Source organism: Salvelinus sp. IW2-2015, linkage group LG11, assembly GCF_002910315.2.
Source record: "Salvelinus sp. IW2-2015 linkage group LG11, ASM291031v2, whole genome shotgun sequence".
Taxonomy (NCBI): Eukaryota; Metazoa; Chordata; class Actinopteri; order Salmoniformes; family Salmonidae; genus Salvelinus; species Salvelinus sp. IW2-2015.
In genome coordinates, this window is record NC_036851.1 from 1,961,152 (window position 1) to 1,982,535 (window position 21,384).

Below are 21,384 nucleotides of genomic sequence, written 5' to 3' on the forward strand. Positions count from 1 at the left end.
TTGAAGGAGTTCACACATATGCTGAGCACTTGTTGACTGCTTTTCCTGCACACTGCGGTCCAACTCATCCCAAACCATCTCAATTGTGTTAAGGTCTGGTGATTGTGGAGGCCAGGTCATCTGATGCAGCACTACATCACGCTCCTTGGTCAAATAGCCTTACACAAACTGGATGAGTGTTTTGGGTCATTGTCCTGTTGAAAAACAAATAATAGTGGGACTAAGCGCAAACCAGATGGGATGGCGTATCACTGCAGAATGCTGTGGTAGCCATGCTGGTTAAGTGTGCCTTGAATTCTAAATAAAATCACTAACAGTGTCACCAGCATAGCACCCACACACCATCACACCTCTTCCTCCATGCTTCACAGTTGGAACCACATATGCGGAGATCATCCATTCACCTACTCTGCAGGTTGAAGGCCTGATTCACGCAGTCTCCTCTGAACAGTTGTTGAGATGTGTCTGTTTATTTGTGTCTGTTTATTTTTTCCCCCACCTTTTTTTAACCAGGTAGCCTAGTTGAGAACAAGTTATTATTTGCAACTGCGACCTGGCCAAGATAAAGCAAAGCAATTCGACACATACAACAACACAGAGTTACACATGGAATAAACAAACATACAATCAATAATACAGTAGAAAAATCTATAAACACCATGCGCAAATGAGGTAGGATAAGAGCGGTAAGGCTATAAATAGGCCATGGTGGCAAAGTAATTACAATATAGCATTTAAAACACTGGAATGGTAGGGTGTGCAGAAGATGAATGTGCAAGTTGAGATACTGGGGTGCAAAGGAGCAAGATAAATAAATAAATACAGTATGGGGATGAGGTAGATTGGATGGGCTATTTACAGATGAGCTATGTACAGGGTGCAGTGATCTGTGAGCTGCTCTGACAGCTGGTGCTTAAAGCTAGTGAGGGAGGTAAGAGTCTCCAGCTTCAGAGATTTTTGCAGTTCGTTCCAGTCATTGGCAGCAGAGAACTGGAAGGCGAGGCGGCCAAAGGAAGAATTGGCTTTGGGGGTGACCAGTGAGATTTACCTGCTGGAGCGCGTGCTACGGGTGGGTGCTGCTATGTTGACCAGTGAGCTAAGGTGGGGGTTTACCTAGCAGAGACTTGTAGATGACCTGGAGCCAGTGGGTTTGGCGACGAGTATGAAGTGAGGGCCAGCCAACGAGAGCATACAGGTCACAGTTACTTGAACTCTGTGAAGCATTTATTTGAGCTGCAATCTGATGAAATAATCCTCTGCAGCAGAGGTAACTGGGTCATCCTTCCCTGTGGTGGTCCTCATGAGAGCCAGTTTCATCATAGCACTTGATGGTTTTTGAGACTACACTTGAAGAAACTTTCAAGGTTCTTGAAATTTTCCAGATTGACTGACATTCATGTGTTAAAGTAATTATGGACTGTCGTTTCTCTTTGACAATTTGAGCTGTTCTTGCCATAATATGGACTTGGTCTTTTGCCAAATAGGCTTATCTTCTGTATACCACCCCTACCTTGTCACAACACAACTGATTGGCTCAAGCGCATTAAGAAGGAAAGAAATTCCACAAATTGACTTTTAACAAGGCACACCTGTTAATTGAAATGCATTCCATGTGACTACCTCATGAAGCTAGTTGAGAGAATGCCAAGACTATGCAAAGCTGTCATCAAAGCAAAGAGTGGCTACTTTGAAGAATCTCAAATATAAAATATATTTTTTAATTATTTAACACGTTTTTTTGGTTACTACATGATTCCATATGTATTATTTCATAGTTTTGATGGCTTCACTATTATTCTACTCTGTAGAAAATGGTAAAAATAAAGAAAACCCCTTAAATTAGTAGGTGTGTCCAAAATTTTGGCTGGAACTGTATCTGCCAATATACAGTTTAACAGCAGGGACAAAGTGTAATTTTTCCTCACTGAATTCTCTTGCCATCCAAAACAGTAATTGTCCAATAACTTTGCTTCAAATGTTGATTTCATATACTTTGCCATCAGAAAATGTTACAAATTAATAAAAATTTAAAAGTGAAATGTCTTCAGTCAATAAGTATTCAACCCCTTTGTTATGGCATGGCTAAATAAATTAAGGAGTAAGAATTTGCTTAACAAGTCACATAATAAGTTGCATTGTGTGCAATAATAGTGTTTAACATGATTTTTAAATGACTACCTCATCTCTGTACCTCACACATACAATTATTGGTATGGTCCCCCAGTCAAGCAGCGAATTTCAAACACAGATTCAACCATAAAGACCAGGGAGGTTTTCCAATGCCTCACAAAGAGCACCGATTGGTAGGTAAAAAAAAAAAGCAAACATTGAATATCCCTTTGAGCATGGTGAAGTTATTTATTACACTTTGGATGATGCATCAATACACCCAGTCCCTACAAAGACAGAGGCGTCCTTCCTAACTCAGTTGTTGGAGAGGAAGGAAACAGCTCGGGGATTTCATCATGAGGCAAATGGTGACTTCAAAACAGTTAAGAGTTTAATGACTGTGATAGGAGAAAACTGAGGATGGATCAAGAACATTGTTACACCACAACACTAACCTAAATGACAGAGTGAAAAGAATGAAGCCTGAATAGAACTACTCCAAAATATGTATCCTGTTTGCAAAAAGGCACTAAAGCAAAAAATGTGACAAAATGTTTTACTTTATGTCCTGAATACAATGCGATACGTTTAGGGCAAATCCAACTCTTCAAAATGTCAAGCATGGTGGTGGCTGCATCATGGTAGGTTTCTTTTAGGATAAAAACACAAGGCCAAATATACACTGGGGTTTCTTACCAAGATGGCATTGAATGTTCTTGAGTGGTCTAGTTACTGTTCTGACATAAATCGGCTTGAAAATCTTGAAGAATTGTTGTCTAGCAATGGTCAACATGACAGAAATTAAATATATATTTTTTAACAATAATGTGCATATTTTGTACAATCCAGGTGTGCAAAGCTATTAGAGACTTACCCAAAGACTCACAGCTGTAATCGCTGCCAAAATGTGATTCTAACATGTATTGACTCATGGGTGTGAACACTTATGTAAATTAGATTTCTGTATTTCATTTAAATACATTTGCAAAAATTTATAAAAACATGTTTTCATTTTGTAATTATGGGGTATTGTGTGTCGATGGATAACAATTATATTTTAAAAAAAACCAATTCAGACTAACAACAAAATGTGGAATAAATCAAGCGGTATGAATATTTTCTGAAGGCACTGTATTGTGACAATAATGACATCATGAGAACGGCCACAAGTGTTCAGATAAGCATGAGATTCTGTTTTTTCATCCTATTTATTGAATATCGTTATCTGTGGAGTTATCGGCCGATACCGACATAGCTGTTGAAAAGGCCAATATCGGTGAAACGATATAACGGTCGGGCTCTACAGGACATGTAGGCATAGGCCATGAATGGATGTATAGTACTCTGTGCTCCTGCTTCCTGTTTACAAGCAGAACCTCAAAACAGGAAGCACCCGTGACTCGCTCCATTGAGAAACTAAAGGACAGGGCTACCACACACACAGCTACCGCTGACAATTCTGAGGCTACGGCGGAGGACAGGAATAAGTACAAGAAGTCCCGATATGACCTCTGCAGAGTCATCAAACGAGCAAAAGGACAATATAGAAATAAGGTGGAATCATATTAGACAGGTTCCGCCGCCCGCCGCATGGGGTAGGGGCTACAGTACATTACGGATTACAAAGAAAGACCCAACCGTGATCTGCCCAACGATGACACTACCAGACGAACTCAATCCATTTTATGCACACTTTGAGAACATTGTGACGGGTGTGAGGACCATCACCGACCAGAGGATTGGGTGATCTCGCTCTCAGAACGGTAATTTTCAACGTCTCCTTGTCCCAGTCTGTAATCGCCACATGTTTTAAGATGACCACCATCATTCCTGTCCAAGAACTCTAAGGCTTCATGCCACAATGACTACCGCCCTGTAGCACTCACTTCTGCAATCGTGAAGTGCTTTGAGAGGCTGGTTATGGCACACATTAACTCCCCCATCCCAGACCCACTACAATTTGCATACCACCCCAACAGATCCATAGATGGCGCTCTCTCTCACCCACCTAGACAAGAAGAATACCTATGTGAGAACGCTGTTCATTGACTACAGCTCAGCGTTCAACACCATTGTCCCCTCCAAGCTCGTCACTAAGCTTAGGACTCTGGGTCTGAACAGCTCCCTCTGGAATTGGATCCTGATGAGCCGACAACATCACCTCCGCCACACTGACCCTCAACACAGGGGTGTGTGTTTAGTTCCCTCCTGTACTTCCTGTTCACCCACGAATGCGTGGCCACGCACAACTCCAACACCATCATCAAGTATGCTGACGACACGATGGTGGTCAGTGACCTGGCAGTGTAGTGCCAGACAAACAACCTCTCCCTCAATGTCATTAAGACCAAGGAGCTGATCGTGGACTACATGAAACGGGGGGGGGGCGAGCAGTTCAACAGCTTCAAGTTCCTCAGTGTACAAATCACTAGACTTAAAGTGATCCAAACACACGCACACAGTCGTGAAGGCGGTGCGACAGCACCTCTTCCCCCCTCAGGAGGTTGAAAAGTTTGGCATAGGCCCTCAAATCGTCAAAAAGTTCTACATCTGTACCAATGAGATCATCTTGACTGGCTGCATCACTGCCTGGTACGGCAATAGCACCGCCATCGATCTCATGGCGCAACCGAGGGTGGTGCGGACAGCCCAGTAAATCCCTGGGGCCGACCTCCCTGCCATCCAGGACATCTATATCAGGCGGTGTGGTTGGAACGCCCTGAAAATTGTTAAAGACGCCAACCACCTAAGCCATAGACGTTTCCCTCTGATTCCGCACAGCAAGCAGTACCAGTGCATCAAGTCTGGCACAGACAGGCTCTTTAACAAATCTTCTATCACCAAGCAATACAACTGCTTAATAGCTTACAAATAGCTACACGGCCTCTCTTTATTGACCTTTTATTTACCCCTATACATATCTATCTCCGTCACTCCAGTATCACTGCACATTGTAAATATGGTATTGGAACTGACCCTATATATAGTATGCTTACTTATTGTGTTCTTCATATTCCTTGTTGATTTTTTTTCTAGTATTACATTGTTATTGATTATTGCATTGTTGGGTTTTGAGTTTGCAAGAAAGGCATTTCACTGTACTTATGCATGTGACATTAAAACTAGAAACTATAAAAAGTTACTGAGTACCACCATAATACATAAACATTTAGAAGACATAGACAAACAAACAGGCAACACCCAAAGGAAAATAGTCCCTTCCTCCCCAAAACCTTTTTCTGCCTGAGCCCCATAGGAAAAAAACCCTGGTGACGGGAGCTGAGCCCCGTCTCGGCCACTTTCCTGTCTGTGCCCCTCTACTTGTGACTACCTCCCTCTCCACCTTCCCACTGCTCTTTCAATAAAAAATAAAATACTTTAGTTAGAATACAACTCTGACCTCTTTTTTTAAAGAAGAAAAGGAAAACGCCAGGTCAGGGTCTTACACCATCCTGTTGGTCAAGAAACTAGCTTTTTTTCTATGGGTTTCTGTATTTATATCATGCCAGTACAAATAAAAACTGTTGAATGTTTTAGTGTTCATCTGGTCTCCGAATAAAACCTGATATTTTACACTCCCATCTAGTGGAAACTGATATCTTACACCATTAATCTGAAACATAATATAATTTACTTAAAATGATCATGTTACATGTCTGTGCATAACTACTGTGTGCGGTAGAATGGAATGGCACAGTAGAGAGAAAGACAAACATTCATTATTTAAGTCCCCACACACTTCAACCAGTCTTTATACCCAAGGGGAAAACTGACAGGAAGGTTAATTAAAGATAGTCGTCTGTTAAACACATCCAAAGAGTCACATACATTATGTGTCTTTGATTGGCATCAGGAGTAGGATTGAAAAATAACAAATCACTCAGAACTCACCATTGTCCAATCACCAGACATTGATTTTGGACAAAAACATATTTCACATTTCCTATTATAACCCATGAGATGTTTTCTTTGGGAACTCTACATTCCCATTCATTCACCCCCAATTCCACCCGCTTGGCATTCTCCAGATGACAACTAATGGCAAAATGTCAGATGACAAAGCTTCTCGTAAACAAGGGCTGGGTAATATGGCCTAAAAGTCATATCTCGAATTTTGTTCAATTTTTTCCTCTCTAAATAAGAGTTGTTGTACAGTTAAAAGGTCACAAGCATTTCGCTACACTCGCATTAACACCTGCTAACCATGTGTATGTGACAAATAAAACTTGATTTGATTTAATGAACAGTCTGCAAAAATTGTATTAATTCAGTGCTTACAAAATTATACGTAGGCTAAATAAGCCTTCCACAACCATAACAACTACAAAAAATTACATTTGATGAAAATAGTTTAACCTGCCATTTTGCAATAATCACTGATCTGACTTAAGTCTCAGAAAATGCCCCCTTTGTTACAAATATAACAAGAACCATGCACAACTGCACACCCACTAATAATTACTTCTTGTAGCAGGTGAATGCATTATAGAAAAAAAGGCTAGCTAGCGAGTAGAACAGTTAAACTGTTATGAACACACCCTCCTGTCTGTCTCCACCTGTTTTAAGAGCATGTAGCCTTATTTCCCAGAATGAGAACGAGTTGCCACTTCCTTATAAATTAGTATTTGTAAATGTATTAAAAAAACAGACTAGCCACAGCTTGTTATGTGCTAGCTGTCTAAAATGCTGCTAGCGGTACATGGTACGGCAATGCCATGTACCGAAACTGAGGATTTGTCCAGGATTAACATTCATTGATACTCGTAGGGTCTGCTCTGAGGTCAATTTTAGGCGCTTTCGTTAGAAAGATTAAATTCACCTGTTACAGTAAAATAGTCTCACTGTGTTTTGGTGTCCACATGACTGATTCAGTTGGACCAAATACAAACAGCGAGTTGGTACTGCTTACTGTCCGAGAGGAAAAGCGATCTCTAATCTTTGTCGCCGTGAGTGACGGGGAAGGCTCGGTGTGTGAGTGGGAAAGTGCTGCACACAGCAGTCAGAAGGAGCGAGGGAGACGAGACAAAAAGGCAACATTAGAACAAGTAGACATAAATGCTCATAAAGAAGAAAAGAAAGAGATACTGCGATACGGGCATTTTGAATTTCGCGCAGTCTTATTTTATTTGAATGAACTCGATAGATCACCCAGCCCTACAGTAAACCCTCTTAATTCTCTGGAACATCCCACCTCTGTTATTGGTCTGAGCAGCCATCAGCACTATGCGGCAAGGGAAACAATCTACCCTTCAGCCCAGTGAAATATCCATGCCATCTAGTGGGCCTTGAAGAGAAATCAGCTAAAGCTGGCAGTCCTATATACCATGGGCAGCCACTCTAGGGTCACATGGTCCACTGGTTCAATGTGTGTCTCCAAGCATAATGAAGTAACCACAATCTCACTGTATGCAGAACAGTGGTTTTAAAATGGAAGCATTCTAGCAACAACAAAAAATTGGACGGATTACATCTGGACTTGCGTACAGCACTTTTAATTATAGAGACTAACTTTGTTGAATTGTATTTGTTAATTTATTTAAATTTAGTTTCACATTTACTTAAACTTATTTAACCAGGTAACTTGATTGGGAACACTGTCATTTACAACAAGTTGCAAGTGAGATGAAAGGGTTTGAATGAGCCAATTTGATGCTGGGGGTGATGAACGCACACCGTGATAGAATCGTGTGACATCGTTTTGTGTAATGCTTTGACAACTCATTATCTTTTGACACCAAAAGTCTCCAGTGATCACGTAACGGCTAGAAATGACATTCACGGTGCATTGCAATGTAACTCCAACAGGGAATTATAAATCTACTATGACATTGTGGCGTCTCTCTCTTACGTTTCATGGTGCCGGCCTCCTCGTCCTCATCATCGTCTGAGTTGATCACCATGGTGCCCAGCTGAGACTCCATGGTACCCATGTCGCTCTGCTCGATCATGGTCCTCGCCGTGCCCCCTAGCGAACCGGCCTCCCGGATGGTGCCCATGTCGCTCGTGCCCGCCCTCACCATCGTTCCCTGGTCTACCTCGTCCTCGTCCTGATTGAGCAAAACATCTCCAGTCAAGACTGTGCAAATGCACCACACAGTCACTCAAACAAAGTTACATGGAAATACATTTGACACAATTATGTGACATATCATCCAGTTGGTAAGCTTTTTTTGTAAAGAAGCAGTTTGATGTTTCAAGTGTATAATATCAAGGCAGAGCAATAGCAGTATGCCAACGAAGCACAAGCTACAACTTTCTGATGGTCATTTCAAACACTAGCTATGTTTCCATTAACTTGTCCAGTGATTTTTGGCTGAAATTTAGAAAGTTCGCAAAGAAAATATATTTATATAAATATATTTACTAAATAAACATATTTATATAAATATATTTACTGAATAAACAAAAGTAAAAAATAAAATTAAAAGTAACAATAACGAGGCAATATACAGGGGGTACCGGTACCGAGTCAATGTGCGGGGGTACAGGTTTTTCGAGGTAATTTGTACATGTAGGTGGGGTAAAGTGACTATGCATAGATAATAAACAGTGAGTAGCAGCAGTGTAAATAGTGTAAATATTGTACGGCCAATACAGACGATATATCGACCATGCAGCGCCTTTAAGTAGCGTTACTTAGCTAAGTTTTAATGGGCGTCCTAGTAGAGCTCAAGTGAAACTCACCATCTAATAAAATAAATAAAGTCGCATACTCTGTGATGCTAGCTCGATATTTCATGCACTGGCTAAACTCAGGACTGAATCACGTTGTAATTTGGATCACATTGTGGACAGTCAAGAATGAATAATAAATCAACAACTCCAATCTGAACTGATAATAAAGCTAGAATGAATCATCTTAATAAACTCCTGTTCATGCCCAAACTATTATGTGTATGAAGTTACAAATTTAGTCAGTCACAGTCACTGAATAAAATGTAGTTCCAAGGGAACATCGCAGCAAAGCATTGGAGAGAAAATTAGTCACTTGCTTTTCAGCACATGCAACAGGTGATGGGATATGCCAATGAACGCAAAGAGCAAGTGGTGTGCATTGAAGATCCATGGCTGGCAGCAAGCCCTGACGACATTTTAGACAAAACAGCAATGCTAAACTGTCCAGTAACCCCCCCCCCCCCGTGTGCCTTAGGCATGCTGCAAGGAGGCATGAGGACTGCAGATGTGGCCAGGGCAATAAATTGCAATGTCTATACTGTGAGACGCCTAAGACAGCACTACAGGGAACAGGACGGACAGCTGATCGTCCTCGCAATGGCAGACCATGTGTAATACCTGCACAGGATTGGTACATCTGAACATCACACCTGTGGGACAGGTACAGGATGGCAACAACAACTGCCCGAGTTAACACAGGAACGCAGAATCCCTCCATCAGTGCTCAGACTGTCTGCAATAGGCTGAGAGGTTGGACTGAAGGCTTGTAGGCCTGTTGTAAGGCAGGTCCTCACCAGACATCACCGGCAACAACGTCGCCTATGGGCACAAACCCACCGTCGCTGGACCAACAGGACTGGCAAAAAGTGCTCTTACTGACGAGTCGCGGTTTAGTCTCACCAGGGGTGATTGTCGGATTCGGGTTTATTGCTGAAGAAATGAGCGTTACACTGAGGTCTGTACTCTCGAGCGGATCGATTTGGAGGTGGAGGGTCCGTCATGGTCTGGGGCGGTGTGTCACAGCATCATCGGACTGAGCTTGTTGTCATTGCAGGCAATCTCAACACTGTGCATTACAGGGAAGACATCCTCCTCCCTCATGTGGTACCCTTCCTATAGTCTTCATCCTGACATGACCCTCCAGCATGACAATGCCACCAGCCATACTGCTCATTCTGTGTGTGATTTCCTGCAAGACAGGAATGTCAGTGTTCTGCAATTGCCAGCGAAGAGCAATGATCTCAATCCCATTGTGCACATCTGGGACCTGTTGGATCGGAGGGTGAGGGCTAGGGCCATTCCCCCCAGAAATGTCTGGGAACTTGCAGGTGCCTTGGCGGAAGAGTGGGGTAACATCTCACAGCAAGAACTGCCAAATCTGGTGCAGTCCATGAGGAAATACACCAGATACCGACTGTTACTTTTGACCCCCCCTTTGTTCAGGGACACATTATTCCATTTCTGTTAGTCACAGGTCTGTGGAACTCGTTCAGATTATGTCTCAGTTGTTGAATCTTGGTATGTTCATACAAATATTTACACGTTAAATAAACGCAGTTGACAGTGAGAGGAGATTTCTTTATTTGCAGAGTTTACTTCCAACATATGCTGCCAAAGTTGGTACATGACTTTATGAAGTGAAGGCTGGTATGCAACGGACACCTGGACATTGCTCACAGGCATTAGATAGAACTGCAATGAATAGAAGCCCAGGCGATTCCTTACTGTAGATGTCAGAGTGGAATGTGCGTTCTATGTTATATTTCAGTGATCTGCATGGTTTTCTCCAACACACACTTAAGAGCAGTACTCATAAAATCATGTCTCAATGCACTTAAAGATTCAGTCAAATATTCAAACAATTTATTTCAAATGTATCTCTAACTTCTAAAAACATTCTGTACAGTAATTGAAGTCCTGACTGATTAATATTTACAGTCTCCCTCTCTCTCAGCATGGGAGCATGGGAGCATGAGCCCATGCTGTTGTAAGGTATGTCACAAGGGTAAAAAAAAAACTGACAGAAGGAAGACTGGCGTAGAATCTGGTGTTATCTTCATTGTTCAAAACACGTTCTGATTGCCATCTTTTTTGCTTCCTCTTGTACCTTTCTTTTGAGCACCATCAGTGGTCTGTCGATGGCTCACCTAAAACAGAATAATGAAAGAATAGAAGAAAACAATCTTTGAATATGCCTAACTCCAAAGCATGTAGAGGTCTGTAATTCTTTATCATAGATACACTTCAACTGTGAGAGACGGAATCTAAAACAAAAATCCAGAAAATCACATTGTATGATTTTTAAGTAATTAATTTGCATGTTATACTTGTTCTCCCCACTGTACATTGAATCTACAGATAGCTGCTGTACACTGTTGCCAAAGATTTAAAAAATCGAAACAAACAATATACACAAACATTACAAATAGTAATGGCACAGAGTTTTCATACTAAACCATCTTTGGTAATGGGGTAAAATAGGTTAAGTGCTTCATATGCAAAACCCTGCTTAGTTACTACAAGCTAGTTAAGCTAGCTAACTAATGTTGGATGCTAAAAAGTACATTAGCTTGTCTAGCTAAGTTAGCTAGGAAACTGTATTGAATAGATTTGTCGTATTTCAGACGTTGCTAATAACGCTCGTCTTACAAGCTAGGTAGATTTTAAATGAATTGTGTACTAGTGAGCTTACCTGAAATGAAGTGAGTGCTGCAGACATGCTATGATTTTTGGGCTCCCAAGCCTCCATTCAGACTGCAGTGACCCAAGCTCATCGCCGTTCCTCGTTTTTTGGAAATCTGAACATTTGAATCTTTGATAAGGCATTTTTGCCTGACATCACAACACAACTAACAGAACAGCAACTACCAAAGTTGGTCTGATCATTTTACTTGTTTGGTTGTGATGGATACTGACTTATAAACTTGAAATATCCTTAATCAAGTCACTAAGCAAGAGGGGGGAATGCAGAACATTTACATTCTGTCAGAACATGTTATTGTTAGACATCAGGTATCCTATGGAAAGGAGAAGGGCCACAGTCTGGTACAAGTCAACAGGTCAGATGAAGTGAGAAAGAACAGACATCACTAAAGTCCTGTCTAGCAACAGAGATGTATTGGCTGTTCAGATGTGTAAGAAGGAGACTCAGCATAGGAGGAAGGTTTAAATACCAGTGCTTTTGAGAACATGTTTTTGTCTCTTCAGCTGTTTGACCCATTGGGTGAATAAACTTGTTTTGTTACAATAAACCTAGTTGTCCGATTGTTTATTTAGAACCCTAGTAAAAACTAACAGTTGGAAGCGTAGCAGGCTAGTAATAAGTAGAACAACAAGTTTCCGGAGAGGAAGTCATCAGGGGTCCCACAATTATTTAGAACGTAAGTGCGCATTCCATTATAACGGTATATAGCTGCCGTTTCCATGACACGTCGCAATGTTTTTTTTTGCGACATTCATTTGTTGAATAAACCTGAGTCAGAGGAAACCTGCCTAATGATATTCAATTGCATTTGTTATTGAATATAAGTTATACATGCCTTATGAGCTTAATCCCAAATCTAAGGCTGTGTTACTCCATTGTTTGTTTTTTGTTGTAATTTGTAAACAATTGTAAAGCTCCAAAATGTGTTTAAAAATATGATGTATGTCGATCTCATTGATTTTCAGTCCTGCATCCATAGCCCCGTCTATGAATAGGTCTACAGTGTTTGAGAGTGGTTACATTTCCCCAGCCCCATTAGTCAGCTTACAAAATAAAGTGGTCGAGTAATGCTGTTCATAGTCTGCTGTCCATTGTGACGTAGGCATGAGTGTTGATTAAAAAAAATTCAATGAGGCTCATAAATAGCTTATAAAATGGGCCGGCGGACTGTCACGGCCATGCAGACTAAGCTTCAGTGGGGTTCGTGCGTGTGGGTCTGTGTGTGTGTGTACCGAGTTGTCTTCGTCCTCTTGGTCCTGTTCTCTCTGCTCAGCCTCCACTTTCTTCAGTTTAATTTCCATGGCATCTGTGATCAGAGCTCTGAGGATGCTGCTGGGCTTAGCAGCCTTAATGAACCGATGCTGCAGGAGGACAAACACACAATGTACAAACACACAATTGAGCCAACATCCAGTGTTTACACCAAAAGTTTTGCATTGTCGGTAGTGCAGTGCGCAGCAAAACGTCTTTGAATTAATCTCGCCCTGAAATCGCCTAGAGAAAAGAATATATAATAATAATAGAATAATCGAGACCATCCAGGTGATCTATCATAACAAACACGTGTTTACAAGAACAGGGGCAAGAATGTTGCTCTTGCAAAAAAGAAAAAGTTTGAGGGAGGAAACTAGCCATTACATTTTTCAAAAGACAGGATTGAGTGATTAGTTTAATTTTTATTAATTTTTTTCTCGATGTCCATGGAAAAGAGGCATTTATAATATTTTTAACCAGAGTTTAAAGCAATGCAACCGCGAGTTTCAGTTTTACTCAGTAATGGCCTCAGATAATGTGCTATCCCATCTAAAATATTAATGGTTAGTTTTCTCATGAAAAATGTAATCCAGAGAGAAATTATGAAAGGACAAATAGGAAATTAACAGACAGAAAGAGAGAAAAAGAGGAAGAGAGAGATAGAGAGGGGAGAGAAACTGACGTAGTAGGCTGAGTAAGGTAGTTTTGGTATGGGTGCCAGAGGGGACAGTGGCTTCGCCCCATATGGCATCCTATTCTCTACATTGTGCACTACTTTTGGCTGTCAAAAGTAGTGCACTATATAGGGAAAAGGGAGGCATTTTGAGATGCAGACCGTGTCGGTGAGATGGGGTCTTCTACCTGTAGAAGCTGTGTGGCAGTGGCTCTGTTCTCTGGGTTCTTCACCAGACACTGGGAGACAAATTCTTGGAACAGCTCCGACCACAAGTCTGGGTTTCGGAACGTCGGTGGAGGATTGGTAGGAATCATAAATATGGCCTATAAACGAAGCAATGTAACAGACAGAACAGAAACAAAGTCACATACGGGAACAAAATCACATTTCAAGTCATCTCTGTTTTCACCACTATACTCAGATTGGTTTGAGAGGTTGAAGCCTGAGACTGAGAAGTCTTTGACAAGTTCAATCACTAACAAAACCAGATCTGTACACATTAACAATAGGCTCACCCTCATAGGGTGGATGTCTGCATAGGGAGGCTTTCCCTCTGCCATTTCTATGGCTGTGATGCCCAGGGACCAAATGTCTGCCACACAGTTATAACCAATCTCCTGGATCACTTCAGGGGCCATCCAGAATGGAGTGCCAATCACTGTGTTCCGCTTGGCCATGGTATCCTGAAAAACAGACAAGTAGTAGACATGATTTACTAATTATATTTGTACATGATATATAGAGAACATTTTGAAAAATATATACCTCATGTCATCCTGGTCAGTCCTGGATTGCTTGACCATGATTTTCCTTCTATCCACAAACAATTTAGCTATATTAACTAAAACGCAGGATGTTAAAAGGGACTACAGTATGGCACAAAACTCCTATTTTAAAGGTAAATAAAAAAGTTAGTTGAAGAGTAGCATCTTTTGGTTGGGCCCAGTCCAGATCAAAAAGGCTTCAACTGATGAGACTACTAAACAAGACTCGCCAGCTTTCAGCACGTTCAAGCAAGATGACGAATAAATGTAAAACTTTTTTGATTGGTTGAGCAAATGCGTCTTGTTTCTGAACCTCTCCCCAAGATTTGACATAGTGAAAAACAGTCAATGTTGCAGGTGTAATTTGATAGATCAGATCAATCAAACCAAGGAGTTAAATCAACATTCTTGATCAGAGGTATCAAACATAATTCCTGGAGAGCCCTGGGTCTGCTGGTTTTTGATATTTCCTTTTAATTAACCTCCAATTAAAACCTAGACAACCAGGTGAAGGGAGTTCCTAACTAATTAATGAACTTAATTGATCAATCATGTACAAGGGAGGAGCAAAACCCACGGACACTCAGCCCTCCAGAAATTGAGTTTGACACCCCTGTCCTAGATCAAACATTCATCTCATTAACTTATGGCTCAATGGCTGCGTTTAGACATGCTGACAAGTTCTGATATTTTTTTCACTAATTGATGTTTTAACCAATCAGATCAGTTCTGAAAAAGATGTGATTGGTCAAAACACCACAGTGGAAAAAAGATCGGAATTGGGTTGCTTGTGTAAACGCAGCCCATGATCTGCACCAGCTATCAGCTGATGAATTCCTTACGGTCAGCTGTCCCGCCACCCCAAAGTCAGCCAGCTTGGCCTGGCCCTCTGCGTTTAGCAGGATATTCCCTGCTTTGATGTCTCTGTGGATCTTCCTCATAAAGTGCAGGTACTCCAGTCCCTTCAGTGTGGACTGCACTATGGTGGCGATCTCATCCTCTGTTAGCTACAACAGACACGTGAGGCAAGAGACACAATTCTACTTATTTTAGGGCAACGATTTCCACTACTGATTGCATATGCTCAGCACTCAAAATAACAATTTTAAAATGTACAGCAAGCAGAAATGAATCCAAAACAATTAATACATTTTTGTAATGTTAACATAACATCTGTATAAATAATGATGAAATTGTTAAAATAGTCAGGTCTAAAATAATTGGCACCATCAATAAAGATCAGCAAAAAAAGACTACACATAATTTTCTGCAAAAACAGAGATATATCGCCCCTTAATATTCAGTCAGATTGGACATGTAGCATGTTACCGTTTTGTTGCGCAGGCGAATGATGTCAGAGACAGAGCCAGCTCCGCAGTACTCCATTACGATCCACAGGTCACTGTTCTTAAAGTAACTTCCGTAGTACCTCACAACATGGGGACTGAGGATGCAAAAGAGCCTAATGAGTTTTTTGCCTATTTCTGGTACCTTGTCTATATTACACTAATCATATAAACAATATGTTCTACTCTTCTTCTGTTCACAAATAATGTTACCAACACAGCAACAGATTATTCGATCTGACGACAGAGGCAAGTCAGGCAAGCAGAGGAGGTAGAGTGGAGGGTGCCTCACCTGTTACACTGCTGCATGATGGAGATCTCTTTGATGATCTCCTGCAGGTCAGACTCCACAGGGACCTGCTTGATGGCCACAATCTCCCCAGTCTCTTTATAGTTGGCCTTAAATACACTGCCATAGGACCTGCATGTAAAACAGGTGTGAAAACATTTAATATTTTTTATCTTGGCTGCTTCTGAATGAGTCAACTCGTGACATGCTCCTCAAATAGTATACCTTCAGTGAGAAGGCTGTGTGGTCATAGGGCCGACATGGTAAGTGGTTTGTTTGAGAGGTAAATAGATTCATGAATGTGGTCTTATACTAGCACAGTGGGTTCATTTTATAAATTCTTCTTCTCAGTGTTGGGTTCTGAGAATATGAAATATACTTAATCATGTCACTGAGGGAGGTCTTAGGTATAGAGGGTCTACACCATAAGTTAATGGTTATCTGTAGGAGGACGGTATATAGTGGGTGCAACTAAGCTTGGAATGTGCTGAGTGCAGGGAAGCGATCACGTGGCAGGCATTGATAAGGGCAGAGAGCCATGGATTAGTGATGAAGGGGTCGAGGTCAGGTCACGTTAACCTCTCTTGGGTACGTGAGACGTTAACATCCCACCTCTTCAACAGCCAGTGAAACTGCTGGGCGCCAAATTCAAATACAGAAATACTCATAAAAATTCAGAAAACAAAACATATTTTACATAGGTTTAAAGATTAACTTCTTGTGAATCCAACCACGGTGTCAGATTTAAAAAATGCTTTACGGCGAAAGCATACCTTACGATTATTTGAGAACATAGCCCAGCAGACAAATCATTACAAACAGTAGCCAGCCAAGTAGAAGAGTTACACAAGTCAGGAATAGAGATACAAATAATCCCTTACCTTTGATGATCTTCATATGGTTCCACTCAGCAGACATTAATTTACTCAATAAATGTTCCTTTTGTTCGATAAAGTCTCTTTATATCCAAAAAGCTCAGTTTTGTTCACGCGTTTTCTTCAGCAATCCACAGGCTCAAACGCAGTCAAAACAGGCAGACAAAAAATCCAAATTGTATCCGTAAAGTTCATAGAAACACGTCAAACGATGTTTATATTCAATCCTCAGGTTGTTTTTAGCCTAAATAATCGATAATAGTTCAACTGGACAATAACGTCGTCAATATAAAAGGTAAACAAGAAAGGCACTCTGTCGGTCGCGCGCATGAAAAAGCTCTGACACTTTAGGGTCCACTCATTCAGACTGCTCTTACTTCCTCATTTTTCAGAATACAAGCCTGAAACAATTTCTAAAGACTGTTAACATCTARTGGAAGGCATAGGAAATGCAATTTGAGTCCTAAGTCAATGGATACTGTAATGGCATTGAATAGAAAACTACAAAACAAAAATAATACTTCCCGAATGGATTTTTCTCAGGTTTTCACCTGCAAAACCAGTTCTGTTATACTCACAGACACTATTTTAACAGTTTTGGAAACTTTAGTGTGTTTTCTATCCAAATCTACCAGTTATATGCACATCATATCTTCTGGGCCCGAGAAGCAGGCAGTTTAATTTGGGCATGCTTTTCATCCAAAATTCCGAATGCTGCCCTAGAGAAGTTAAGGTTGAAAGAAAAGTTTATGGCCGTATTACTTAGTTTCATGCCTAGCAGTAAAGATAATGTTTGTTCAGATGGGTAGGAGGAGAATCAGCCTAGGAGAAAGGGTTAAATATCAGTGATTGTGTGAAAATGTTTGTCTAATGCAGCTGTATTGATCCTCTTGGAAGAATAAACTTGGGTGAGCTGTCATAGTGTCCGTAGAGTTTTTATTCTGAAAATTAGAACCTAACAGTTGGCGCTACGAGCAGGGTTCACCACGAATTGTAGTCAAACCAGAGAGTCCAGATCAGTGGAGCTGGAAACAAACAAGGTAGACACAGTTCCTACACCCGTTTCCACTTATTTTGACATCTTAGGGAGATGAGAATCGTAGGCTGAACAATTATAGGATACGGATTTAGAAAGCCTGAGTTTATTCAGTAGGCCCATTGTGTAACGACCGGTCGTAAATATCTGGTGTAGGGTAGGTTCCATAAGGATAGGTCCCGAGTGGAGGTTTTCCTCTGCGAGATCCAGGAGTGACAATGCAGTGTAGGGTAGTTTCCGTATAGGATAGGTCCCTAGTGGGGGTATTCCCCTGCGAGAGTTCTAGCAGCTAGTGAATATTTTTTTTAAATAATAAGATATTCGAACACTGTTTGAGTTACGTGTAGTAGCAATACGGAGAGAGGTTGGTTTATGCCCTATGGGGAGGGGGAACCATGAAAGATAATGTGGAAAATAGGAAGACAAGTGTGAATAATTTTGGTAATGTGGGTTATCAACAACAGTGATATTTGAGGCGCAATACTGGAATAAGACACGAAGTAATCCGTATTCTCCAGTAATAAATTTGCAGACGCTATAGTATTGGTTCTAATACAAGGTATTAAGTGCCGTGACCAATTAATAGGCACAAATACCATAACTACTCTCCGGGGAAGTGGGTAGAGCTTCCTTGGAAAATAGTTAATAGAAGGTAGACGGGAGTGAAGAAATCTAAAACACCCTAGACACCGTCGGGAGAGGTTTGGGAGTAATTACTATTGATATGGCGACAGACAGCCCCGATTTTCCCTGTAAAGAGAGCTAGAGGATTTTAATAAGCCATGGAGGCGCTGAAAGAAACGCCCAAAAATTCTACCAATTCGGCTCAAACATGGGAACATTTTTGCAAACTGGATAAGATTGGTCAGCATTTCCCAACTGACGGAAAATTTCAATCTGATAGAAAATTCAGGGAGGCAATTATGACTTGGCATAATGACATAAAAACAGAATCAAAAGCTCAATATACCAGCGTTTTGATGTCAGCATTCTATCAACAAAAAATACAAACCGATAAACCCGGAATAAGTAGAAGTACTCAGCCACAGAAAGACTGGGTATGTGAGTACGTCGATTGAAACCTGTGATCAAAATGGCATTTGCGGGGGTTGTGGATGAAATAGAGCAAGATGCTTTCAGAGTGGAGTATAACTTCGCAGACGTGCGAGGGGTTAATACGGCCACAGGGAAACTGTACTGTAGTCACTAACTATAGTTTCAATGGCCAAGGTAAGACAAAGAAAAGTAGCGGGATGTGGAAACAGAGTCCTGTTTTAGGTGTACATACTCAGTTGGTCATTGGAAAAGGTAGTGTAAAGTGGGAATGGAGCCTGCTGCATTCGGAGGAAATGCTGCCATGCAAGTGTTTGGATCTTTTTCAAAAGAGCAACAACGAATCCTCCAGAAAGTAGCAGGACAGGAACTTTAGTGTATGTGTATAGTGTATGGCTCGGTTCGATCGATCGTGGTTCATAGAGATTCCAGTTTCTATGTAAAGGAAGACGTATGAGATCCCATCTTACCCAACTTTTTAATAGATGTCAGGGAACAAATATTGCGGATTCCTTAGGATGAGAAATTGGCTAAATTTGCCGCAGGAAAAAGTATTTTGGGTTGAAGAATCTAGGCGAAATGCCAGGGGAATGGATTCTAAAGAGGAAACAAATGTATCATACATGTAAGAGTTCTAAACTTCCTTAATAAGCATGTCTTGAGCAAAAGCCAAATTGGATTTATACCAAAACATCGCACAACTGATCATATTTACACCCTACACACCCTGATAGATAAACATGTCCACCAAAATAATATCAAAATATAAGTTTGCTTTATCGACTTCCAAAAAGCATTTGATTCTATTTGGCATACAGGACTGTTCTACAAAGTTATTGAAAGTGGTGTAGGGGGTAAAACATGTGACATAATTAAATAAAATGTATACTGGCAATACGTGCAGCATTAAAATTGGCAAGAAAATAACAGAAATCTTTAACCAGGGCGGGACCTTCATCAGGGTTGCAATCTGAGCCCTGCACTCTTCAATATTTACATCAACGAATTGGTCACTATTCTAGAAAAATCCTCAGCCCCTGGTGTTAGTCTCCACAATTCAGAAGTTAAATGCCTACTCTTCGCAGATAACCTATGCCTGCTGTCACCCCACAGCACATGGCCTACAGCAGAGCCTGGACCTGCTAGAGCAGTACTGCCAGACCTGGGCCCTGGCAGTAAACCCCAAAAATACTAAAATAATGATTTTCCAGATTAGATCCAGATCTCAGGGAATTAGACCAAAGTTCTCAATTGGTACAAAATATATAGAGTACTGCACATACTACAATTACTTAGGTTTAAAATAAGCTCAACTGGACACCTTAATAAGGCAGTGAATGAACTGAGAGAGAAAGCACGCAGGGCATTCTACGCCATTAAAAAGCTAATTCAAATTGAAATACCTATTAAAATTTGGCTAAAACTAATTGAATATGTCATTTAACCAATTGCACTTTATGGCAGCGAGGTGTGGGGTCCACTTGCAAAACAAGATTTCATCAAAATGGGACAAACACCCCATTGAAACCCTGCATGCAGAGTTCTGTAAGATTCTCCTACAAACAATGCATGCAGGGCAGAATTAGGCCAATATCCACTAATAATAAAAACTCAAAAAAGAGCAATTAAGTTTTGGAATCATCTAAAATACAGTGACCCCCTCCCATATCATTACCACGCCCTGCAATGCAGGGCTACTAATACACTGCTAACATACTGAAGCCTCAGGACCAGAACATCCAATCAATCAGAATAAACCAAATTACAACACAGTCAAAACAAAACTACATTGCTTATTGGGAAACACAACAACAAAGCAAAATGCAGTGCTATCTTGCCCTAAGTCAACAGTACCCCGTTGCTAAATATTTGACCATGGTTACTGATCAAAACATTAGAAAAACCTTGACAAAGTACAGGCTCAGTGAGCACAGCCTTGCCATTGAGAAGGGTAGACACAGGAAAACCTGGCTCCCTGTCGAGGAAAGGCTGTGCAACCACTGCACAACAGCAGAACCTGAGATGGAGCTGCATTTCCTGACAAAATGTAAAAAATGTAAAACAATTAGAGAGTGTCATTTCCCCAAATTTGAAACCCTTATTCAAGGTTTCAAAGACCTCTCTGATGAGAGTAGGCTACCCGTCCTGTTGGGGGAGGACGCAGAGAGCTGTGGGTTGGCAGCGCACTACATTTCTGCCTGCCATAAGTTAAGGGACAGTGTCTGACAGACCAATCAACCTGCACATGTACTCTACTGTATGCTTATTGTTATTGTTGAATGTATGGTTATTTTGACCCTTGGTTATTGTTGTTACTGTTGTCCCGTTGACAATTTTGATTCTCATTTCTGTATTTTTATATTGTAAATATCCAAAATAAGCTTTGGCAATATGTATATTGTTACAATTCAATTCGCTTTATTGGCATGACTTATCTGGCAAACACTCCTTACAGACTCAGAAACCTTATTTTTTTGATCTCATGAGACCGTTTGTGGTTTTATTCTGAAATAGATTTCTAGAACAAAACGGTGGCGGGGCAACGAGGAATTAGCAAAGGGGTTACTAAACTGTGCATATTTGTAAACAACAGCTGGTGCACG

General features: G+C 40.9%; 1 protein-coding gene across 1 annotated transcript in view; it reads right to left on the minus strand.

Moving 5' to 3' along the window:
- LOC111969651 (serine/threonine-protein kinase 4) overlaps positions 1–21,384 on the minus strand; it is a 55,271-nt gene that overhangs the window by 12,522 nt on the left and 21,365 nt on the right. The window contains exons 3-9 of the mRNA XM_023995804.2: positions 15,821–15,949; positions 15,512–15,626; positions 15,025–15,189; positions 13,934–14,101; positions 13,604–13,741; positions 12,721–12,849; positions 7,958–8,156 (exon numbers count right to left, since the gene is read on the minus strand). Of these exons, the coding sequence (XP_023851572.1) occupies positions 7,958–8,156; positions 12,721–12,849; positions 13,604–13,741; positions 13,934–14,101; positions 15,025–15,189; positions 15,512–15,626; positions 15,821–15,949 (1,043 nt within the window). The remainder of the gene's footprint in view (positions 1–7,957; positions 8,157–12,720; positions 12,850–13,603; positions 13,742–13,933; positions 14,102–15,024; positions 15,190–15,511; positions 15,627–15,820; positions 15,950–21,384) is intronic.